This window comes from Aquarana catesbeiana, linkage group LG03, assembly GCF_042186555.1.
Source record: "Aquarana catesbeiana isolate 2022-GZ linkage group LG03, ASM4218655v1, whole genome shotgun sequence".
Classification (NCBI taxonomy): domain Eukaryota; kingdom Metazoa; phylum Chordata; class Amphibia; order Anura; family Ranidae; genus Aquarana; species Aquarana catesbeiana.
The window spans coordinates 540136802-540162993 of record NC_133326.1 but is presented as its reverse complement, the minus strand read 5'-3'; the positions used below and the strand labels follow the sequence as shown (position 1 = coordinate 540162993).

At 43.1% G+C, this 26192-nt stretch overlaps 1 protein-coding gene across 14 annotated transcripts in view; it reads left to right on the top strand.

Moving 5' to 3' along the window:
- C2CD5 (C2 calcium dependent domain containing 5) overlaps positions 1 to 26192 on the top strand; it is a 224947-nt gene that overhangs the window by 72039 nt on the left and 126716 nt on the right. For 8 of the 14 annotated variants that reach the window (XM_073621440.1, XM_073621444.1, XM_073621441.1 and 5 more), the window contains one exon: positions 9244 to 9309. The exons of the other annotated variants lie outside the window; for them this stretch is intronic. In XM_073621440.1, coding sequence (XP_073477541.1) covers positions 9244 to 9309 — 66 coding nt within the window. The remainder of the gene's footprint in view (positions 1 to 9243; positions 9310 to 26192) is intronic. 14 annotated transcript variants of the gene reach the window in all.

Genomic DNA, 26192 nt, shown 5'->3' with positions numbered 1-26192 from the left:
AGTGATCTCTATAGAGGAGTCATAACATTTGGAGTGTGAATTTGTGAAACAAAAGGTAATAATTTTAAAAAACATCCCAAAAAAAATATATAAAGTATAAAGTAATGGTGAAAACTAAGATGTGTAGGGGAGTGGGATACTCAGTAACAACCTGTAGGGTGGTTAAGAGACAATCATGCATACACAACCATATTTCAAAGAGACATTGCAGAGAGATAGTGATGCAAAGTATCTTAATGTACTAAGTATGCAGCTCCACAAAAATACTGTTCTTTAGGGTAGGAACCAGAAGAAGGGACATCAAAATCCCTAAAAAGGGGTACACATGTAAGAATGATCAAAGTTTGTTGGTGGACAGATAGAATACTTCTAATTTAGTCCCACAGACATCTGGGCGCAAGCCGTCTTCCCATAGGATGATTACAGGCTATTTAGGAAGGGTCCTTAGGTACAGGCAGATTCTTGACTCATGTGGGTGGTCTCAACACCGAGAAAGAAAGACAAAAGGATGCCCTTACCAGATAAGGTGGACTCACAGGCCGTTGGCGGTGAGTCAAACGAGCTTGTACCGTCAAGCGGTATGGGGTGAAGATCTGTAAGAAGACTTGTGCGGAATCTTATCAGACGTCCTCAGATGGTGTGCCAAATTAGGATCCGGGGCCCCCAGGATTCGGTTGCGGTCGCCGAATGACCGTTTCCTCAAAAGCCCGTCATGTGAACCAATAGGCAAAGAAAAGAAAAAAGCTTCCACATAGTGTAAATCCTTATTTGGTAAAAAGCGTAGCAGCACTTTATTAGGAAGTACACTCCAAAAAAAATTTACAAATGAGGGCAGTAAAAACTCGGCTCAGAGTAAAAATTGACATCAAAAAGCATTAAAAATGGTATAAAAAAATAGCGCAGTGGGTAGTGGGGTGTAATCATAAAAATCCGACGCGTTTCGCCTCCAAAGGCTTCTCTCATACCCCAGCAGAAGCCTTTGGAGGCGAAACGCGTCGGGTTTTTATGATTACACCCCACCACTACCCACTGCGCTATTTTTTTATACCATTTTTAATGCTTTTTGATGTCAATTTTTACTCTGAGCCGAGTTTTTACTGCCCTCATTTGTAAATTTTTTTTTGGAGTGTACTTCCTAATAAAGTGCTGCTACGCTTTTTACCAAATAAGGATTTACACTATGTGGAAGCTTTTTTCTTTTCTTTGCCTATTGGTTCACATGACGGGCTTTTGAGGAAACGGTCATTCGGCGACCGCAACCGAATCCTGGGGGCCCCGGATCCTAATTTGGCACACCATCTGAGAACGTCTGATAAGATTCCGCACAAGTCTTCTTACAGATCTTCACCCCATACCGCTTGACGGTACAAGCTCGTTTGACTCACCGCCAACGGCCTGTGAGTCCACCTTATCTGGTAAGGGCATCCTTTTGTCTTTCTTTCTCGGTGTTGAGACCACCCACATGAGTCAAGAATCTGCCTGTACCTAAGGACCCTTCCTAAATAGCCTGTAATCATCCTATGGGAAGACGGCTTGCGCCCAGATGTCTGTGGGACTAAATTAGAAGTATTCTATCTGTCCACCAACAAACTTTGATCATTCTTACATGTGTACCCCTTTTTAGGGATTTTGATGTCCCTTCTTCTGGTTCCTACCCTAAAGAACAGTATTTTTGTGGAGCTGCATACTTAGTACATTAAGATACTTTGCATCACTATCTCTCTGCAATGTCTCTTTGAAATATGGTTGTGTATGCATGATTGTCTCTTAACCACCCTACAGGTTGTTACTGAGTATCCCACTCCCCTACACATCTTAGTTTTCACCATTACTTTATATATTTTTTTTTGGGATGTTTTTTAAAATTATTACCTTTTGTTTCACAAATTCACACTCCAAACGTTATGACTCCTCTATAGAGATCACTATTACCTGACCAGTAATCTGTGTCTCACTATTCACTAGCGCCACACTTTTTATTTCTATTTCTACTTGCAACGGTCAAATTGCTGTGTTGGCTGCTTCATTCCTTTAGAGAGTTGGCGCAATTTCTACACCTTTTTTGTACACGTTACTATGTTTCAGTTTGTGAATGTGCCTCAGAGTGCTTCCTATTCATTCATCTGTGGAGCTGAGGCTTCACAGAAAGGAACTGATAAATCTATGTCCTCGGTCACTTTCAGCCAGGGGAAGGGGGCCCTTTCAGGTAATATAAAAGAATATGCTGCGCTATCCAGTGAAACAAGCTAAAACTAAAAACAACTACAGCTGCTAGCACACAACAAACCAAGTCCCAAATAATGTGAAAATACAGTGCAGCGCTAACCTATATGCAGAAAAATAAATAAATTAACTACTGTGTAACTCTATATAAGTGTAATGGAGTGACAAATATCAAAAATGCAATGACATGCTATGAATGAACAAAATTATGTCTCTAGAAGATGTGACACACTCAAAAGTCAATAAACAGTGAGAAAAGTGGAGGTCTTCTCCAAAGCAAGGGGGGTATCGGTGTCTTGGAGGGACTATGGACACTCGAGTAGGAGGCGACCACAGGTTGCAATAACACTCCAATCTTCAAGAAGAAAAGGTGGGTACTCTTACCGGATCCGTGGGACGCATCTGCCGTATAGCAGTGCGTCTGTAAAGCAAAGAGGGTGGTTATCAAGGATGTCCAACCAGATGATGTCTTCCGGGTCACGACCACCAATGGAGAGGTGGTTGTCCTGGACAGGCGGTGGATCTCCAATACACCAGATCTCCGGTTCCAGAACAAATCGATCAGAAGCAAATGGTTCTTGGTGGGCCCATGGAGGAAAAGAAAAAGGAACTCCACATAATGTAGATCAAAATGAGGTTTTATTGGTCCACAGTCATTGTCACTGTGTGGTCGAAACGTGTAGGGCCAGCTACCTCAGCTTCCCACATTGCTATTTTTATACTTTTTATCTGTTCGTGATCACCTGCATTTTGTACGTTTTTTTTGGACCAATAAAACCTCATTTTGATCTACATTATGTGGAGTTCCTTTTTCTTTTACTCCATGGGCCCACCAAGAACCATTTTGCTTCTGATCGAATTGTTCCGGAACCGGAGATCGGGTGTATTGGAGATCCATCGCCTGTCCAGGACAACCACGCCTCCATTGGTGGTCGTGACCCGGAAGACATCATCTGGTTGGACATCCTTGATAACCACCCCCTTTGCCTTACAGACGCACTGCTATACGGCAGATGCGTCCCACGGATCCGGTAAGAGTACCCACCTTTTCTTGAAGATTGGAGTGTTATTGCAACCTGTAGTCGCCTCCTACTCGAGTGTCCATAGTCCCTCCAAGACACCGATACCCCCCTTGCTTTGGAGAAGACCTCCACTTTTCTCACTGTTTATTGACTTTTGAGTGTGTCACATCTTCTAGAGACATCATTTTGTCCATTCATAGCATGTCATTGCATTTTTGATATTTGTCACTCCATTACACTTATATAGAGTTACACAGTAGTTAATTTATTTATTTTTCTGCATATAGGTTAGCGCTGCACTGTATTTTCACATTATTTGGGCCCTGTCAGGTAGGCTGTATTGGGCCCTGTGATCTCTAACAGCAACCCTGGTGTCATCCCCTTGCTATCTTGGCTAAATGCATAGTTCAGGACTCTGGCTGTATTTTGACGGATCTATCTCCTGCCCATGGCCTTGTGCTTCTGCATATATGGATTAGTGGATACACTTTGCCAGGTATGCAGTTTAAGACTCCTTTAAATACACATGCAAGGTATCCTTTAGCTGAAGTGTTGGTCAGAAAAACTCCCATTCAAATAGCATCCCAAGAGGATGCCCTTTGACGAGGAATGTTGTTTTTTTTTTTTTTTTTTTTTGTTTTTTTGGGGGGTTTTTTTGGTATTTTCCTGGATACCTACATCAAGGAAGCCACTGAAAGTAAGAGTGCCCTCCTATCCTTGAAAAAGAATCCTTCAGTCCCCGAAACGAAGAAGAGTTTTTTTCATCTCTTTCAGGCCAAGTCCAAACCCAATATTCACTTCCACTGGAGCATTTGGGCCTCAAAACCCCCTTAAGTCCAGAAACAAACCTTCCTTGCAATTAGGGGGCCTCTGCTGGTCATTTTGGCCGTTTGGTCCCAAGAAATCCCAGATGTGCGTGTCAAATTCGGGCGCTACAAACTGGAATTTCGCTCTGTCTCCATCCAGCTTCATGCTCATGACTTTGCTATCCTTCCTATGATAGCGGGCGGATCTCTGCGCTGCTTTCCAGCAGCTCCTCTCTGAGGGTTATAGTTCCTGGTTCAATCAGGGAAGATTCCACGGTTTCTACTCAAACCTATTCATAATTCCCAAGGCGGAAGGAGCCATTTACTCATTCTGGAGCTAAAGTTTCTCAACAGGTTTCCTTCGGATTCAAATTTCTGTATGGAATCGGCCTGGTCAGTCATTGCCCTCCAACAGGGGGATCCCTTGTCATAGTTACATAGTAAGGTTGAAGACACCAGTCCATCCAGTTCAACCTGAGTGAGTGTGGGTGCGTGTCTACAATAATCCCTATTTTTATTTAAGGTACCCATATAGCGCCGCCAATTCACACAGCACTCCACACATACATCGTACACCCACATCAGTCCCTACCCTCAAGGGGCCCACAATCCAAGGTTCCCAACTCACATTCATATACTAGGGCCAATTTTGAACAGAAGCCAATTAACCTACCAGCATGTCTTTGGAGTGTGGGAGGAAACTGGAGTACCCGGAGTAAACCCACGCAGACACAGGGAGAACATGCAAACTCCAGGCAGGTAGTGTCATGGTTAGGATTCGAACCGGTGACCCTTAGGCGGTTCGAATCCCAACCATGCAGCTGCAGGAGAGCTCCAGCCCTCCTCTGGTCCTCCTCCAGACCCCTACTTTCTGCTTTCAAGCAATGCATCCAGCTTCTTCCCAGCAGCAGCATAAGGAAAGGGGGTGCACTGTGATGTTAGGGAAAGTAGGGGACTCAACTTCTGATGGTGGGGTGGCTCTAGACATATAATGTAAGGGGAGGGGATGCTCTGGACATCTAATCTTGCAGATGCAACTGGCCCTTTTGAGGACAATCATAGTGCTGATGTGGCCCACGATGAAATTGAGTTTGATACCCCTGGCTTAGAGTATCTAGGACTGGTCCTGGACACAGCCCTATCCAGAGTCTTCTCCAGGAAAAATTCCTGTCTTTCCACTTATGTGTTTAGACACTGCAGTCTAGAAGCTGCTGCGCCATTCACTTTTGCATAAGGGTTCTGGTTCTGATTGTAGCCTCCTTCATAGCAATTCTGTACATCTAGTGTCACTCCAGGCCATTGCAGCGAATTTTTTTTTTTTTTCTGCTGCATTTTTAGCCGACAGACTCAGCCTCTGGATTGCCCCTTGCACCTGACCAGTAATGCCAAACTTTCCATGGCATGGTGGAAGTCCAGTCCGGCACTGGAGTCAAGAAAATCTATCCTCTGTGATTTGAAATTCTCATGACAAATGCCAGCCTTTCAGGTTGGGGAGTCCTTGATACCTTCTCAGCAAAGGGGATTTGGTCATCCGAGAAAGCCTGGTTTCCGATCAACATCCTTGAAATCAGGGCAGTTCAGTTGTTCCTTACATTCTGGACCTCTTGACTGCAGGGTCACTCAACCAGGATACATTAACCATCAGGAAGGCACCAATAGTTGTGCAGCTCAAAAAGAAGCAGATCTCATCCTGGTTTGGGCAGAACTTTAGGCTTTCCTGATGGCCGTGCACATCCCAGGCATGGATAATTTACAGAAGGACTTACTCAGTTTTAAGCGTCTAGATTCAGGAAAATTGTCTCTCCACCGAAAAGTGTTTCAGGTTCTGTGTTGTAGGTGGGGACATGGACCTTCTGGCATCCAGGTTCAACAACAAACTGGTTAGAGTTTATGCAAGGTTCAGTAGCTCTCTGTCCTTAGTAGTCGATGCTCTGATGACACATTGGGATATGTATTAACATAATCTAAGCTTTTGCCCCACCAAAGGATTTCCCCATGTGCTGTAAAGGGTGCCATGGATTGCACCTGTCTAGCCCAGGAGGAAGTGGTGATCTGACATACTTGGACATCAGGCAGATTCTCTGTGGGCCCTTTCAGACTGTCCCAAAGGTTGGCCCACCGTTTTGCTGCTAAGTCACTGGTCTTTATCAGTTCGGATTCAGTTATCCTGAAGTTTCTGGAAGCTAGACAGTCGACTCCTCACAAAGTCCACCATTACTCCCGGAAGCTTACTTTGTGTCTCTAGGAAATTTCATCCTAAGAAGTACTCTGTAGGAATGAATAACGTCCTTCCTCCATTCTGGTCTGGATCATCGCTCGGCCTTGAGCTCAGTCAAAGGGGAGTTCCCTAGCTATTCTGTTTTTAAAGACTGTTGCCACTCAGTCTTTACTTGGCGCCTTTGCGCAGGGTGTTGCCCACATTGCTCATCCTGTATGCTCCCCAGTGACACCGTGCTATCTCAACCTGGTTTTATCAGTTCTCCAGAGGTCAGGCTTTTGAACCTCTTGAGTTAGTGGCCTTACCCTGTAAAGATCCTTTTACGGTGTTGCACAAAGTCAATGTTGCCCTGAGTTTTGTTGAGCGCTTGTTTTGGCCCGTTCTGTTATGTGGGCATGTTAGTGTTTTGTCCACCCCCTTAGTTGGATTGCTATTGGATGTCCCATGGTTAAGACTAAAGATCCTTTGTCATGTAATATACGAATAAATAAGGAAACCGCTTACTAGCTTTGGTGTTGAGCGGCCATTCACCGAGGAGAGGTGCCCTGTCTGACATTGCATCTAGCATTACAGGGCACCAAGGAAAATAGGACAAAGTACTACATGTACATCATGGCACCGGGGACTGTAGAAAGTGATATTTTAGAGTACATTACAGGACCCATGTCCCTTCCCTCTGTTCTTTATGATATCCCTATTGCTTGCTACAAAACTGAGGATTGCTGGGAGAGGGAGGGGTTGTAATGGGTCTGTCCTTGCAGGTTTTTTTTTTTTGGTTTGTCCAATCACCTGAAGGTGATGTCCCATGGTTAAGCCTAAAGATCCTGTGTGCTGTACTCCCAAAATTTTACAGGCAAGTCAAAAATGTTGTTATATTGAAGCAGTCCATAGACCGTTCAAATCTTGTCCGGTTCAGCAGGGACCGGACGAGATTCGAACCATGTATCGGCAGGTTGAATGAACTTAAGTTGATTGATGCACTTGGATACAACCAGTCTGTCAGATATTACATGCGATTATTGCTAGCGGCTATTGTAGCCACTAGCAAAAATGAATGTGTCTTTGCCCAGCGGGGATGGCTTCCCTCACCGGAAGAACACAATGGCTCCGTGGGAGGGATTCCTGCAACTTGTGGTTGCAGGAAAGAAAAATGCTCTGTCTATGGCTGGCTATAGATGTAGCGGCTGCATTAATTTTCTTTTTTTTTCAGGCTAAGAACATGTTTTGCAAGTACAGGGAAAATACCTGTTCATCCTGTCAGAAATCCAGTGCCTCTCTGTGCATTGAACTGAAACCATAAACAATCCTATCAGCTTTCCCAACTGTCTGTTGTAAACTACAAAATTCCTTGCACGCTTTTTAATGGAGATGAGAAGAGATGTTTGTAGTCCAAATCAAGAGGGCATCCTGGGTTGACCACTCTGCACTGTCATAGATAATACAGTACAGTGAGTGAGCATTGTTACCCTAGAATCAACCAGGTGAATATAAAGTTAAAAAGCCTGACAATAGAAAACAAATGCAGCCACCACATCCAAAGACTGGCAAGCTGCACATATACAGTGGAACCTCAGATTGCGAGTAACGCGGTTAACAAGCGTTTCGCAATACGAGCACTGTATTTTTAAAAATCTTAACTCAGTTTGCGAGTGTTGTCTCACAAAACGAGCACAATTCAGGCCAAAGCGGTGTGCAGTACGGCTTTTGGCCTGAGGTGGGGGGGGGGGGGCGCCGGAGCCCAAAGTCGCCGATCGCAGCCGATTTGAGCTGTTCGGAAATGCACGGAAAGCCCCGAGGACACTTCCGCTGACCTTGGCAAATCTCGGGTAGGAAGTCTTTCCAAGGCTTGCCGAGGTCAGCGGAAGTGTCCTCGGGGCTTTTCGGCCATTTCCGAGGCTCTCCGGCGCCCCCCCCCCCCGGCTACATACAGTATTGCATCCCTTTGAAGTCAATGCGGAACAAATTATTTTCGTTTCCATTGACTTCAATGGGAAAACTGGCTTTGATATGCAAGTACTTTGGATTGCGAGCATACTCCTGGAACGGAATATGCTCGTAATCCGAGGTTCCACTGTATTATGTTTTTGTTCTTGGATTTAGATACACTTTTAAAGCTATAGTTTTATCTGCTTTTATTTTGCCTTTCCTGATTTCCCCCGTTCACCGTGCTAATTGATTTAAATGAAACCTGTTTTCATTACATGCCTTATTTTAGACCCAGTAATGTCATCACTAGGTCTTTTTGACCAATGCAGGTAGATCGTGGCTGGTGACGGGTTGGTAGGGTGCTTCCTGAACATGTCACCACACCCTGCCTCCATATTGTTCTCAAGAACTCTCAGCCTTGAGCCTCCATGATTGAAAGAATTGAACCTCTAACGAATAAAAAGGGGTGGCCAGGGACAGTCAGGCTAGGGGAAGGTGGGGGAGACTAAATGATGTTGAATGTCCTCCAGCCAGGATATGAGCCAGGCTCCATCTCCATCAACTTGCTGCTTCTTCTAATGGACATTGTGAGAAGCTCACGGTGTGCAGTGAAATCAGAATAGGCAGCTTCAGTACAGGAGAGGAGCCTGTACAACCATGCAAAACTGAAGGGAAGGCTTTTAGCTCCACCTAATTCACAAATGTTTTGAGTCTTCTTGTTAGAACGGTGATATCAACTGGGAGAACACCATAACAGTTTTTGCCTTTCACTTGTAAGGTTAAAATGTTTTTGCTTAGCCCCTGGGAATAACTGGTTGGGCTTGAAATTATTTACTTCAATTTTAAGAAAACGTAATTTTCTTGATCACTTTTTTTAAATCTTGATAACTGACATTGCAAAATAATACATTTAGCCATGATGGATTCTGTCTCCCCCTCAGTTGCAAACTTTGATTAACTGTGCTGTGTGTCTTTTCAGTCTCTGTAGTATTGTCTGAACTGTCTTCTCTTCTCTTACTGACCTACTAATTTGCTGTTTTAAACCCAGCCTTTGTCGGAATAATGGGTAACACCAGATCTCACAAACTGCTAGACTGGAATAGTTACAATGCAGGTATTGCATTAGTGCTTTCATGAAACTTTATATATTTATACAACAACAAAAATTATGGCTGCTCAGTGAAGGTCTAGAATGGTCTAAATTCCCTGTGATAGCCACTCGGCTGCTGCTGGGTTACATCTGGTGACCAGCTCTGTATGTTACATGTCTTGTCTAATGCATGCGCTACTCAGTTTCTCATTGTGCACTATTATTTGGAATACTACAATCTTTCTAAACTTTAAAGGGAATTTTTTTGTTTTTAGTCATTCATATTAAATGTATATTTAAAGGGGTTGTAAAGGTTCATTTTTTTTTAAATAAAAATAACAAACATGTTATACTTACCTGCTCTGTGTGAGGGTTATGCACAGAGCAGCCCCGATCTTCTTCTTCTAGGGTGCCACACCAGAGGCCCTGTCTCCTCCCCTTCATCGGGTGCTCCCACGGAAAGCTGCTTTCCGTGGGGGCACCTGTGCGGGCTCACTCCCGAGTCCATGGCTCCTGTTGCTATCAATCTGTCCAATGAGGAGAGATACAGTGGCTGGAGCTGCTGGGTTTGTGCACATCGATGGATCAGGTCGGGCTCAGGTAAGAAAAAGGGGGGCTCTGGGGGCAGCTGCAGCGAAGGTTTTTCACCTTAATGCATAGATGCATTAGGGTGAAAAACCTTGAGACTTTACAATCACTTTTAACATGCAACTAAAGCCAGCATGTGTCTTTACATATCTGGCAAGAAGAGTAGATACATTTGCTTCCTGATCATTTTCTCTTGCCTCTGCTTCTACATCCCTACAGTGATCATGGAAGGGGTTATGCTCAAATGGCACATCATTTCCAAGTGTTGTTCTAGCTGCTGAACCTGCAGAAGCAAACTAAGTCTCCTATGATTAATTTCTTCACAACCAAGTGATGGGCATGTTGTGGGCATGCTCAACCTTCTTACTCATGCTGATCTGTGCAGCAATCACTGTCAAAGTCAGACAGCAGCTGGGTGGGGCATAGGCTTGACCATCAACCGGAGTGTCCTGCTAGGGCGCGCCAACAGCAGTACTAGCCACACTCACTGTGACATGAATGTGTCCTGCTGTAGTCCTAAGCGGCAGGAACAGCGTGGCACAAAGTGTGACAATGCATCCATTTATATGGAGGGGAAGCAGCATTGTTACCCTCTTACTGAAGAAGCATTTGCACACTCTAGCTGCTAGGATGTAATGTAAATGCAAAGTAACACAAATCAAAATTTAGCAAAAGCAGTACACTGCTATGTTTAGCTAATGACAGCTGCACTAAATATATTTTTTGACATTTGGACCATAGCTCTACTACTGCTTCTAATCTCATAAGAAAGCAGAGTTAAACATTCTTCAGTCTGTCTTTGTTACCTTGTATAAGTTGGTGATCAGGGACATGAGAGAGGTTCCTGACAAATTGACAGCTCATCCTTTAGCTTATCAATCTTTAATATGAAAAATTGTTTTATATAGTAAAGTCTTCTTCATGGACAATGAGGTACAGGAAACGTGCCTGTATATTGTGTATCAATTTCTGTTATGAGATGGAACACAGACATATGGAAATATTCTACTCATGGGGGGGGGGAATTTTATAACAAGGTTGGCTTGTTATAATTCGTGACATCTGTTAAAAGCAAGCCCTCAGCATAGCAGTGGACAATCTGTTGTTTCCTACTTGTAGTCCCTGAGAGGTCCCCATTAAAGTAGAGGTAAACCCAATCACTAAAATCTCATTGAAGCTTTAACATGTTAACGCCATTTGAAAAGTCATGCGCGTTAAATTTAAAACTGAAGCTTTTATTAAACTGATTCCTGGTAATCCTGCCAGGAAGGTTCATGTTCAGACACTTCCTATTATAAGGTGGCGACGCTCTTTTATTGTCTCAATTGTTCGCCTGTGTTGTCACCTTGTCATGTGTGCTTCAAATGGAGACTACAAGTGGCCATTTCATTACACTTTGAGTGAGTATGGTCCACTGTTGTCACCATCGGTAAACCCACCCAGAGTAATGCCATGCAACCATCGCTGGAGCACATGTAGAAAGGAAGTGGCTGCAAAGAAACTGCAGGACATCAGTAGCACTGAGATGTAACCAAGCATGAAAACAGGATTTTCTGTATACAAAAATAAATGTTTGATGCACAGTACAGAAAAACATACCGTAATTTCAATTAATGTCCTGTCGTTGTTGGATTTCCTTCCAAGGCCCAGATATGAGTTCAGTGTGTCTCAGTTTTGTTATGAATGGAAGTTGACAGCTCCGGATCATGAATTGGACGAGTGAACTTCTACGTACTTTGATGAGCATGGTCATTGTGTTATCACAGCTGCCTGTTAACTCTTCTTCCAATTCCATGACTTTATTGACTAATCCTGCTGAAAAGCCAATGAACACCAGTTTATTGCCACCTCGTTTAACTTGCTTAACTGCCTTTTTCCATCTCTAAGTCCGTAAAGAGCAGATTCATTTGTCAGATGCCCTGTTTAGATAACGGTAGGCCATTGATGCATCGTATGACAGGAATGGATTTCGCATTCAATTCTATAGAGGTCACAAAAGCATCCCCGGAGTGATGACCACTCACCGTGAATTGTCGGCTTAATTGTGTTTTTCTGCCCCCATCTGTTGCAAATCTTTTAATTCCACCCATTCTGTCACATCTGCCAGACTGTCACATGGAAATTCCAGGGCTTGAAAAGAAACTTTGGGAACGGTCCACTGGACTATTGTCCAAGTCCATGGCCGGTGTTTCCTGTGAGATCATCGATGGAAAATGGGCCTCCATATTTGTCAGAGGCAGCAGGCAACAGGCATCGTTCTGGCCCTGGCAGCTGTGGTATCATGTAGATTGAATCAGCAGCCACTGTGCATGCAAGGTACTTGTACCTTTTTATGTAACAGATTGCTTAACCAAACACTGATTATCTTAATCGTACAGTACAGCACAAAGGCAATTTATTCATAGACCCTGGGTTATAGGTTTGTACCTTCAGGTGATTGGACACTAGCATGCCTTTGAGGACATGCCCACTGGGGTGCTTTCCCTATAACCCTACCCCACTCCATGAGTCCTCAGTTTTGTATTATTGTCCTAAGGTGATGGACCTCTTCTTCTTAATGGAAACACCACTCTTAAGCTGGCCATACGTGGATTAAAAATTGGGGAAATCGGTTTGAAAAGACTGAGCCATGTATGGCCAGCTTTAGCCTAACTAGTTTATTTTATCTTCAAATACTTCAATCAGCTCCTCACTGTCTTCCAATGCCACAAATAGAAGCAGTGCATCTGGATTGGCGCAACCTCCGTAAACCTTGGGAGCCTTACTCAGTCAGACCCAATACTGTGTGGATGGCCTGTAATGTGTAGTGCAATGCGTGTAGTCAGCCGCAGGGTGCGATGCAGGTCCAGGGCTCTGGTTCATCCCTATTGAACCCCAGTATTTGAAGATTTCTTCAGGGGTTTGCCCACCAAGACAGGCAAAGTCTAGACTTATTATACAATCCACCATCGTGGACAGGTAAGACAGGGTCACCCTGTATGCTTCTGACTGTTAGTGTAAATAACCAGGGCTATATTTGAATTGTATCCACTACAGTGTACACATTTCAGATTTGGTGCTAAAACCAGGCACACTTTGCTAACACTTATAGCTAGAGACCTTATATGGTACTCCGGTGCTTCCCCCCACTCTTTTACTATGAGGATTATAGGATGGCCTACAACCGGCTTGCTGTGTTCTCTTCCTGGACAAGCTTACCCTATAATCTGCACTTTACTCTGTGACTTTCCCACAGAGGAATACCCTCACACGTAGCTATGGTGAAGATCAGGTGAAAGGGAGCCATTGCAATTTACTCTGCTGAAGGCCTGCACAGCATTTAATCAGAGTAGTAATGCACCCCTTGCTCAGGACCGGAGCTGGCTGTAACACTGGTCCGGTATGTGGCCTACCTTACAAAAGCAACATTTTCGGCATCTATGGCACAGTTCCTTGGACAAATAATGGCTTTGATACAGCCATCTTTGCCCAGGGCTCAAAAACGCAATGCCTCCTAGTACCAAGACATTCCCTGTTAATGAGCATATAGACGATATGTGCAATCTATGTCGAATGGATCACTCCAGAAAGGATTTTCACACCTTCCACAATCTTTACTAAACTCTATCCAGTGGAAACAGAGTTCACAAATAAGTGGTATATTCCTGTGGTTGATCTTGACATCTCTTAAAGGTCTCTCTGTAACTATTGAAGATGTTCCTTCTTTCAAAGATTCTGCAGATGGAAAGTTTGAGACGTTCCTAAAGGTTTTCTTTACTTTGATAGGCCTGCCATGCAACCAGCTGTTGCTGCAAATTCAGTATGTCAAATTGCAGGTAACTGGACTAAGGCAATGAACAACCAACATAGCAATTACAGAAATTATTTTTCTTTTTTTTTTTTTTTTTTTTTTTTTTTTTTTTTTTTTTCTTTTTTTTTTGTGGATGCCCTTAAAGGTGTCATGAGATACATTTTCAGAATGGCCCTAACCTCCATTCACATCTGCAGAATCTTGTGATTTAAAAGTCTGGACAGCTGAAGCTACCTTTTTAAAAAGCACCCCATGTGTATGCCTTTTCAGGGAAAACATCCTGTTTAGGGAGGCGCCTGACCAATTAATCACTTAAGGAGTGGAAGAATTTCCCCCTTAATGACCAGGCCATTTTTTGCGATATGCCACTGCGTCGCTTTAACTGACAGTTGCGTGGTCATGCGACTTTGAACCCAAACAAAATTTTGTGCTATAAACAAAAAAGAGAGAATTTTGAAAAAAACAAACAATATTTTTTACTTTTTGCTATAATACATATCCAAAAAAAATATGCAAAAAAAAACAAATTTCTTCAGTTTAGGCCAATATATACTCTTCTACATATCTTTGTTTAAAAAATCGCAATAGGCGTATATTGATTGGTTTGCGCAAAAGTTATAGCATCTACAAAATAGGGGATAGATTTATGGCATTTTTATTATTTTATTTCTTACTAGTAATGGCGGCGATCAGCGCTTTTTAGCGGGACTGTGACGTTGTGACCGACGGGACACTTTTGAAACTTTTTTGGAACTATTGACATTCAGAGATCAGAACTAAAAATAGCCACTGATTACTGTATAAATGTCACTGGCAGGGAAGGGGTTAACACTAGGAGGAGATCAAGGGGTTAAATATGTGTCCTAGGGAGTGATTCTAATTATAGGGGGATGTGACTCACTAGGGGTAGAAGACAGATAGCTGTTCCTTCTTAGTAGGAACAGATGATCTGTTTCTCCTCTCCTGTCAGAACGAGGATGTGTGTGTAAGAAAACTGAAAAACTATAGAATGGACTTTAGAGGCACACAAGTAGATTGTCTAAAAATGATAAGGTTGGTTTATTGAATACAAAATTTATATGGTAAAGACAATAAATACAAATAAATACATATAAAATTCCATGAGATTTATATTATATACCCCACACATAACCTTTAACACCACTTCATACGATACATAGAAGTAATAGTATAACCGACAAAATGGAAATAAAAATTCCCGTAGTAGTGTTCCTGTTTAAGGGTGTAGATAAATAGGCTTGTGGGTCAGGATGTGAATCCGGGTATACATGTTCTTTTAATTGCTCGACACGTTAAAACACGTAAAAGTACGCTTCTTCAGGAGCATTAGAAATTCATGCAGTAATCAGATGTGGGACACGGACACAGACGCGGGACAATTGCTGGTAAGCAAAGTTTTCTGGGTCTATCCAGAGAGCACAAAATATATGGCAACACAGCACTGGAGAGGTAAAGATACTGGTTACTAACCCAGTATTAATATGGTTCTATGGTCTGTTTGGGTAATCATAAGGAAAAACAGACCAACAACTCACAGAGGAAAACACCTCCAGAGTGGTAAAACCAGGGCGTGGGAGCAAGGTGCATCGCTTGGTAGCTCATCAGCGTCACCGTTACACACACACACACACACACACACACACACACACACACACACACACACACACACACACACCCCTGTTCTGTTTCTAGTGCCCGGCAGACATTACGACCACCGGCCAACGCACATCGGGCCCCCCTCTATACACCTACGGCGATTTGTGGGATCGTGCCGACCTGCTGCAGTACAATGACAGCAGCTGGTCGGCAAGTGGTTAAAAATGTTACGGGGGTAGGTTTTACTTCCAAAGTAGACAATCCCAAAACCCCCTCTTCCCAGGAGCCATAGGAGCACCCAATCACTCTACTCCAGTTTCAACTTTCAAACTTATGTTTATCCTTTCCTTTCGGTGTAAGACTTGGGCCACAAAGCCAACCACGTGTTGCCTAATGAAGGGATGCCCTCATGCCTAAGACATCTGCTACAGTTTGCCTTTCTCTGGGTCGTAGACATCCCAGACCTGTTGGTTTAATCAGTGGTTTAAAAGGGTACAAAATAGAGTTTAAAACTCTACTCTCTCTCTCTGCTTTCGTCTTCAAAATCATCCAAAGAATGTTCAAGGATAGTCCAATATGTAAAATGCCCTGAAGCCTCTCTTGTCCCAAGGAGCAGTTGTGCCAAAATCCCCCATGAGACAGGTTCAAAGGATTTTATTCAAACCTGTTCACGGTACCAAAGCCCAGTGGGGGTATTCATCCTATTCTGAACTTAACAAATATGCTCAAATCCCTAAATTTTGCACAGAATGTGCAAGGTCAGTTATTGCCTCTCTGAAACGAGGAGAATACATGGCATCCATAGACATCCAAGATGCCTGTCTGCATGTTCCCATTTATCCACTTGATCAGCACTTTCTGCACTTTGCAGTGGCAGACAATCGCTTCCAGTTTGTTGCACTATCCCTTGGCCTATCCAACCCATCTTGTTGACCTGTAACAAGCATGCTCTTTCTCTCAACCTACCCATGTTCCTGTCCAGCCAAGCAAGAAATTCCTTAACTTGGTGGATCTCAAGCCCATCCCTAACAATAGGGAAATTTTCCCTTCCCTATTATTGGAAGGTGACAATGAGAGATGCCAGTCTTTGAGGTTGGTTATGAGTTTTCCATTCCCTCATGGTCCAGTAAACATGGTCACCTGTGGAAGCCAAGCTCTGCAACCCTGGATCCACCTTCTGCAAGAACACCCAACCAGGATGCAATCAGACAATTCCTTGGCTGTGGTTTACGTCGACCACCAAGGGGGCACCAGGAGTCTTACAGCCTTGAAGTTGGCCTTGTCAATTCTCTTTGAAAGACCTCTGGCTTAGCTCTCCCTTGTAAAAACATTTCTGTGTGTCTTGGTACTGTATATCTGGCTTTAAAGCGGAGTTCCACCCATAACTTTTTTTTTTACATTACTGTGCAGCAAATAATATAACTAATGACATTTGGAGATTATTTATTTATTTTTTACTTGCCTTTTAATCCCTGTTGCTATGTGATCCCTTCAAATCTTCCCCTTCTTCACCCTGGCTCCTGACGTCACTTCCCTCGGCGCCTCTGCTCGCTACTGCCTCCTGGGAGATGTGTGTCATCATTTCCCAGGAGTCAGTGGGCAGCGCCGAGGGCTTTGTTGCCATCACAACGGGGCGGGCACTTCCGCCGCCCACTGTGATGGCAACGTGAGAACTTTACGGCTCTGCCTGTCATACTGTGCATGCGCGAGAACGGGCGGTGCATGCTGGTCACTCAGCTGCACCGTATCCCGGAACTGTATGCTTGTGGGCTTCATATGCCCACAAGCAAAATGGGAATGGCCAGGAGAACAGAATATAACTTTCTTTTTTATAGTAAAGTGGACATCAGGGGACAAATTTTAACAAACAAGTGAGTGTTAGAAGTGAATGTTCTGAACTTAAGAAATGTTTTCAAACAAAAAATTAATAAATGTCGGTGGAACTCTGCTTTTAAGCCTGTTTTGCAGGTCCCTGTGCTTTCTTGGGATCTCAATTTGATTCTTTCTGCCACCCTTTGAACCTATGAGCAATATTCCCTTAGATGACCTTCTGCAAATTAGAATTTTTGGCTGCTACCCTGTCTGCCAGATGTGTGTCTTATTTGGTGGCTTTCTGCTGTAAGGAGTTGTTCCTCATGCAGTACTTCACAAAAGACAACGTTTCTTCCCAGGGTGATCTCATTCTTCAATCTCAATGAAGGTATAGCCCTACCATCCTTATGCCCTGCTCCAAAAAATGGAAAGAAATCCTCTCTTCATTGCCTGGATGTAGTCGAGAGCCTTTTGAATCTACCTCAAAGCTGCAGCTTTGATCAGACAGAAGGATTCCTGGTGGACATGGTATACTTGGATTTTGCAAAAACATTTGACAGTTCCCCACACACGGCTCATGTGTAAGGTAAAGTCTACAGGCTTGGAAATATCAGTTTGTAAATGGATAGAAAACTGGCTTAAAGACAATTCAGACAGTAAAGGTTAATGATTCTTACTCTGAATGGTCTAAGGTTATCAGTGGTGTACCCCAAGGTTCAGTACTGGGACCCTTACTTTTTAATATCTTTATAAATGATATTGGGTCTGGGATTAAAAGTAACATTTCTGTCTTTGCAGATGACACTAAGCTATGCAGTGGAATAACGTCCTTACAGGATGTCTCCAATTTACAAGCCAACCTCCATGCACTGTCTTCTTGGGCGACTACGTGGCAGATGAGGTTTAATGTTGATAAATGTAAAGTTATGCACTTGGGAGCTAAGAATATGCATGCATCATACATACTAGGGGGAGTACAGCTGGGGAATCAATGGTGGAGAAGAATCTGGGGGTTTTGGTAGATCATAAGCTCAATAATAGCATGCAATGCCAAACTGCGGTTTCCAAAGCAAAGTCCTTTCTTGTATTAAGAGAGGTATGGACTCCAGAGAGAGAGAGATAATGTTGTACCTGTACAAATCATTAGTAAGACCTCATCTGCAATATGCAGTTCAGTTTTGGGCACCAGTTCTCAAAAATGATATCGGGGGAACTGGAGAAAGTGCAGAGAAGGGCAACCAAACTGATAAGAGGCACGGAGGAGCTCCGCTATGAGGAAAGATTGGAGGAACTGAATGTATTCACTCTTGAGAAGAGGAGATTAAGGGGGGGGGGGGATATGATCACCATGTATAAATATATAAGGGGTCCATATAGTGAACTTGGTGTTGAGTTATTCACTTTATGGTCAAAACTGAGGACAAGGGGGCACTCTTTATGTCTAGAGGAAAATAGATTTCATCTCCAAATATGGAAAGATTTCTTCACAGTAGGAGCTTTGAAAATGTGGAATAGACTCCCTCCAGAGGTGGTTCTGGCCAGCTCAGTAGATTGCTTTAAGAAAGGCCTGGATTCTTTCCTAAATGTACATAATATAACTGGGTACTAACATTTATAGGTAAAGTTGAGCCAGGGAAAATCCGATTGCCTCTGCGATCAGGAAGGAATTTTTTTTCCCCTGCTGTAGCAAATTGGATCCTGCTTTTCTGGGGGGTTTTTCGCCTTCCTCTGGATCAACTGTGGGTATATTGGATTGTATGAGATTTTTTATTTATTTATTTTTTTATGGTTGAACTAGATGGACTTGTGTCTTTTTTTCAACCTGATTAACTATGTAACTACAGTCAGGTCCATAAATATTGGGACATCGACACAATTCTAATCTTTATGGCTCTATACACCACCACAATGGATTTAAAATGAAACGAACAAGATGTGCTTTAACTGCAGACTTTCAGCTTTAATCTGAGGGTATTTTCATCCAAATCAGGTGAATGGTGTAGGAATTACAACAGTTTGCATATGTGCCTCCCATTTTTTAAGGGACCAAAAGTAATGGGACAGATCAACATTCATCCATCAAACTTTCACTTTTTAATACTTGGTTGCAAATCCTTTGCAGTCAATAACAGCCTGAAGTCTGGAACGTATAGACATCACCAATTGCTGGGTTTCATCCCTGGTGCTGCTCTGCCAGGCCTCTACTGCAACGGTCTTCAGTTCCTGTTTGTTCTTGGGGCATTTTCCCTTCAGTTTTGTCTTCAGCAAGTGAAATGCATGCTCAATTGGATTCAGGTCAGGTGATTGACTCTGCCATTGCATAACATTCCACTTCTTTCCCTTAAGCCATTTGGTTGCTTTCGCAGTATGCTTCGGGTCATTGTCCATCTGCACTGTGAAGCGCCGTCCAATGAGTTCTGAAGCATTTTGCTGAATATGAGCAGATAATATTGCCCGAAACACTTCAGAATTCATGCTGCTGCTTTTGTCAGCAGTCACATCATCAATAAATACAAGAGAACCAGTTCCACTGGCAGTCATGCATGCCCACGCCATGACACTACCACCACCATGCTTCACCAATGAGGTGGTATGCGTTGGATCGTTCCTTTCCTTCTCCATACTCTTCTCTTCCCATCACTCTGGTACAAGTTGATCTTGGTCTCATCTGTCCATAGGATGTTGTTCCAGAACTGTGAAGGCTTTTATAGATGTTCGGCAAACTCTAATCTGGCCTTCCTGTTTTTGAGGCTCACTAATGGTTTACATCTTGTGGTGAACCCTCTGTATTCACTCTGGTGAAGTCTTCTCTTGATTGTTGACTTTGACACACATACACCTACCTCCTGGAGAGTGTTCTTGATCTGGCCAACTGTTGTGAAGGGTGTTTTCTTCACCAGGGAAAGAATTCTTCGGTCATCCACCACAGTTGTTTTCCGTGGTCTTCCGGGTCTTTTGGTGTTGCTGAGCTGACCGGTGCATTCTTTCTTTTTAAGGATGTTCCAAACAGTTGATTTTGGCCACACCTAATGTTTTTGCTATCTGTCTGATGGGTTTGTTTTGTTTTTTTCAGCCTAATGGCTTGCTTCACTGATAATGACAGCTCTCTTTGGATCTCATATTGAGAGTTGACAACAACAGATTCCAAATGCAAATAACACACTTGAAATGAATGCTGGACCTTTTATCTGCTCCTTGTAAATGGGATAATGAGGGAATAACACACACCTGGCCATGGAACAGCTGAGCAGCCAATTGTCCCATTACTTTTGGTCCCTTAAAAAGTGGGAGGCACATATTCAAACTGTTGTAATTCCTACACCATTCACCTGATTTGGATGTAAATACCCTCAAATTAAAGCTGAAAGTCTGCAGTTAAAGCACATCTTGTTCTTTTCATTTCAAATCCATTTTGGTGGTGTATAGAGCCAAAAAGATTAGAATTGTGTCGATGTCCCAATTTTTATGGACCTGACTGTATGTAATTCCCTATTTGTTGTGTCCTCAAAATCATGCAAGGGACACTTTGCTTCCAAGTCTACCATCATTCAATGGATAATAAATCTGATCGAAAGAGCTTACGCTAAATGACAAATATCCTCCTGAGCTTTTATACACACACATTTCGCCAGGTTAGTGGGAGCTTCCTGGGCAGTTCGGTACGAAGCCCCTGTAATCCAGCTGTGTAAGGCTGCCACCTGGTCCTCTGTTCATTCTTTTTCAAAGTTCTACCAGGTGGATGTCCAATCTTTTGTGGATACAGCTTTTTGTCAGACCTGTTGGTGCAGTTCTGTTTGACTAGTTGTTTCCCACCCTTCTAATTTATTTCTTGACAGCGTCCCATGGTCTATGAATACGTTGCCCGTGTTCTGTACTGTACGATTGAGTTAAGAGGAATTTTGACTTGTAAATTCCATATATCTTGGAGTCCAGTACAGGGCACAGTCCACACTCTCTCTCTTCTGTTTCTTGGTTACCCTACATTGCTTGCTACAAAACTGAGGACTCAGGGAGTAGGGTAGGGCTATAAAGTATTAGTCCAGTGGATGTTTCTTCAAAAGCTTTCCAGTTTCCATTCACTAGAAGGTACAAGGCTATATAACTATAAAATTTGCCTGTGTCCTGTACTGTACTCCATAGTATGGAAATACTCTTTTTTTCAGTGTTTAGTGGATGCTGCAGAATTAATGTGTATGTAAACCTTACGTTAAAAAATCAATTACATAGTAAAGCAATGTTCTTTTAAAGCTGAACATCAGGATCATGCTCACTTTTCTCTCTTGGCTTCCAGGTGGATGCATTGCATCATGGGACACCTGTTGTAAGGAGAGAAGTATTTTATGTGACCTTTAGAGCCCATTCACACAGGGGCAACACGACTTCCAGCGCGACTTTGGGAGGCAACTTGGACACGACTTGAGTATGAATCACAGCACGACTTGGGGCAACTTACAACACAACTTGAAGTCGCCTCCAGGACAGGGAACTTTACAAGTGGCCAATCAGAGCTTATCAGCTGTGTGTGAGAAGGAGGGGGCTGGCTGTTTAGTGGAGGAAATTACTTTCTGTTTCCTTTCTGCTTCCTGTAAAGTTGCCTCAGTATGAACAGTGATCAGACTTGGAGGCAACTTCCATTGAAATCAATGGGTACAAGTTGCCTTCAAGTCGGATTGAAGTAGTACAGGAACCTTTTCTGAAGTCGGAGCGACTGCAGTAGTGTGCATTAGGACAGATCCATTCATTTACATTGATTTTTTTCATGTAGCGCGACTTGAGGCGACTAGGGGCGACTTGGGGCGACGAAGTCGGATCCAAAGTTGCCCCTGTGTGAATGGCCTCTTACTGAATTGTTACCCCCAAATGCTTACTGGGGGTGTGGTCGAAGTTTCTAAAAACACTGTTATAAACTTGCAGGCAATTGTTTTATGGCTCTGTACTCAACGCTGTATTACTGATCTTTACTCAGCTGTGTGCATTGATCTGTAGACAACAATGCATCTCATTTCAAATTAGTAAAAAACATGGCATTTTTACTCCCATGTGCAAGAGGCCTTAATCTTTATCTTTTACATCTACCTGGAGTTCAGCTTTAAAAGAGGAAAAATCACTCTGTATCCCATATTCTTGAAGGCTGTCCCAGAATTAGATCCTGTATATTTTAATCTTCATTCATAGGTACATTTAGTGTTGTGCTTGTGCTTTAGTGCTTGTTGGTACTCATCGTGATGCCTGGAGAAGATGAACAATGATGCTGTTTCCCTCCACATCTAGTCTACTTTTAAGAGCTTCATTAGTTGTTTTAGACAAGTCCTAGAGGCTTTGTTTTGAAAACTGAACCTGTTGCCCGTAGCAACAATTTAGGGTTCACCTTTAAATGAACTTTGTTCTTTAGTTTTCACAATGTAGCCTCCCTGTATACCTTTATAGATAAGTTGAGCAACAGCTTGTTGGTGTTTCAGTCTATGCAGAAATGGTGGGATGTGGGGTAGGGACGATTCTTTGTGTCCTCATTTCACTGAGCTGCCATAGTTTCTGTATGTTCCTTCACCAAGCCCAAGCATGCACCAATCTACCCATCAGTGGCTCCTGTCTGCTAACTGCCTTGCCAAACCCGGCTCACTCAGCTTATGCCGCTGCCCCAGAAGAAAGGGAACCCTGTGTAGTCTGCTGAGCACCCACCCTCCCTGCTTCTTCCCCCACCCCCTCCACGCTTCTTCCCCCACCCCCTCCACAATTTCTTACTAGTGTCTCTGTATCTCCTTAGTGTTCAAATGCTACAATGGTGCCCCCTTGTGGAATGTGTGGCTCGTGTCTACATACAGCTGCTTGTAACCATACACAGACATAACCAGTAGATGGTGCTTGATTCATTGGCAGTCATGCAGTTATTAAAGCAAAACTCCAGCTAACAGCTAAACACGTGGTTGATAGACATGTATGTGCACTATTCTACTTGTCAAAATATTTTTTAATTGATCCTTTTGGCCTGTGTAATTATTCACAATATGGACTAGAAAGACAGGAGGGTGGAGATCTTACTTTCATCCTCCTGTCAGAAGATTAGTAGAAGGTATAAAGAAAAGTAGAATGTCACACATTGCTGGAACTCATTTTCTCGTTTTGCTTGCTGGAACTTTCACAAAGTGGAAATTTAACCAAGTAGCGAGTTAAAAAGCAGAAGTTGAAAACAGGAGATTAAAACAGGAGTCTTCTAACCTGTAAGTAACATCTTAAATTTCCTGTAAGTAATTATAATATTGTAACTAGGATAATGAGTGCATGTATATAATAAAGTAACAGCTCCAGGATGAATTTCACTGCTATAGATGTGAGCAGGTTGCTCTTCTGGAAGCTCCCATTGGAGATTTGGATGAGCAAATTGCAACACTGAGTGGAACAGGCAACCTTGAAAAGAGTCTCTTGCTTACTGATCATGTGGTTAATGGGGCTCGATGTGGAGTGTGGGTGGGTTAGTCTAGAATATCAGGTAAAAAGAAGAGTTAATGCAGTTAAAGGGAGTGGAAGGGACACTCAGAAAAGGAAGGCCAGTCCTGTGTTTGAGCCCCAAGCAAATTTGCCAAGTTGGGTGAAGATGTGCGGGTGGCAAACTCAGAGGTGGCAGCCCGAGATGTCACTGCCACCCCTAACAGCTTTGGAGCAGCCCATACAGTAGGGGTGGTGAGGGTAGTGCAGGTAGGCCTAGACAGTTAACAGTAATAGGGGACTATATAGTATATACTATACTATATAGTAATAAGGACTGACAGAAAAATTTGTCATCGGGATTGCCTCAACCGAAAGATTTGCTGTCTGCCTGGTGCCAGGGTTCAGCATGCGGTGAAAAGGGTTGATAAATTACAGGGAGAGGCTTGGCATGACCCCAGCTGTCTTGGTCCATGTTGGGACCAGTGACAGAATACATGGAAGATGGAGGCTCCTTAAGAATCAATGTAAAGGCTGCAAGTTGAAGGGAAAGACCTCCAAGGTGATATTCTCTTGAATATTGCCTGTGCCATGTGCAACTCAGGAAAGACTGGGAGATTATAGAACTGAATCCATGGCTAAAGACTTGGTGTAAGAGGGGGTACAACCTATATGCTAAAAATAGTTTGCGCCTAAATAGAAGGGGGTCTGCTGTGCTGAGGGAAAGGTATATGGGAAGGCTGGAGGAGTATTTAACTACTTCAGCCCCGGAAGGATTTACCCCCTTCCTGACCAGAGCTCTTTTTACAATTTGGCACTGTGTCGCTTTAACTGCTAATTGCGCGGTCATGCAATGCTGTACCCAAACGAAATTTGCGTCCTTTTCTCCCCACAAGTAGAGCTTTCTTTTGATGATATTTGATCACCTCTGCGGTTTTTATTTTTTGCGCTATAAACGGAAAAAGACCGAAAATTTTGAAAAAACATGATATTTTCTAATTTTTGTTATAAAAAAAATCCAATAAACTCAATTTTAGTCATACATTTAGGCCAAAATGTATTCGGCCACATGTATTTGGTAAAAAAAAATGTCAATAAGCGTATATTTATTGGTTTGCGCAAAAGTTATAGTGTCTACAAACTAGGGTACATTTTCTGGAATTTACACAGCTTTTAGTTTGTCATTTTTTCGTTTTCAAACGTTTTTATTGTAGGAAAATATAACATCTGGGTGTACAGGCACTGTGGTGACATGAATCAAGATGGCTAGAAAGCCCACAACAGAGGAATGTTATATCACACACAGTGTGAACCATAGTTCTCATAAATGTACTAAATAAGCCCATAAAACAGAGGTAGTAAAACAATAAGGAAATAAAAAGACAGACAGTGAAAGAAAAAAGAGAGAAAAAAAAAAAACAGGAGGCATACAATCGTGATAAATGTGCACTTCTAATTAAATGAGTTTACTGTCAGGGAACAAAAAATGATGTTTCTATTATCATAAAGATCAGATATGCTGTGAAGGCCCAGGAGCATCCCATCGGCATGTTCTAACAAGTAGAATTAAGATTTGCATTAATGAGGGTCAGCCGTGGGTACCGAGGGGTCTTCCAGACTGTTACTAAGCAGATGGGCTGTCCAGATGTTCCACTTTCGGTCAAATATATGCATGGAGTCTAAGAGAGTATGATGTATTCTCTCCATAGACCTGATGGACTCCATACGAGAAATCACCTGTGACTGCGCTTCCAGTTCAATGCTATTGCCCATTGAATCGCACTAAAAAGTGTGTGGATTAATTTTTGTAGGGGGAGGGGAACATCTGGAAGCTCCGCAAACAGCAGACACATTTGGCATGTCAGAGTAAGCGATATACCGGAGAGAAGCCTAATGAGAGATGTAGTCTTGTGCCAAACGGTGTCTAAGGCTTTGCAGCTCCAGAACGTGTGCAGCAATGTACCCCTGTCCTGGCATCCTCTAAAACATGTGCCAGAGACCAGGGGATACATTCTACGAAGACGGTCCGGAGTGTAGTACCATCTAGTGTGAAGTTTGAGTGCCGTTTCCTTAATTGACACTGATCGTGTGCATTTGTGCATGTTGTCTATCATGTCTTGCCACTCTCCGTCAGGGACCTCTTGAGCCAACTCTACCTCCCATGCCACCATTGCTAAGGATTTTTGAGGGGAGTTATAGTCATTAAGGTATCTATAAAGTACGGAGATGGTCCCCTTATCCCTCGCCGCTTCTCCACATAAAAGTTCAAAGGGAGTTTTCGACATCTCCACCCCGCCCATCATAAGAGTCGAGTAGAAGTGTCGAATTTGCAGGTATTGGTGAAACTCGGATCTGCCCATATTATATGTCTGCTGCAGGTGAGTGTAGGAACAAAAGGAGGTGTTCTGCAACAGAGACGCGAGGTTCACCAAGCCCTGCTCAATCCATTTAAGATATGGCAAACAGGAGGAAAAGGCTGGGGGGAATGAGGGTTCTCCCAAAAAAGAGGATAAAAGGGGCACATCTGATTGTAGCTTAAATTTTTTGCGGTAGAGAGACCATAAATAAAGTGATTGGCCTACAATATTGTTTAATGGGGTGATATCTTTGGGGGAGATTGAGCGGGACCAGAGAAGACCGGGGAGGTAGTATGGGGTCACTGAGACCCGTTCAAATT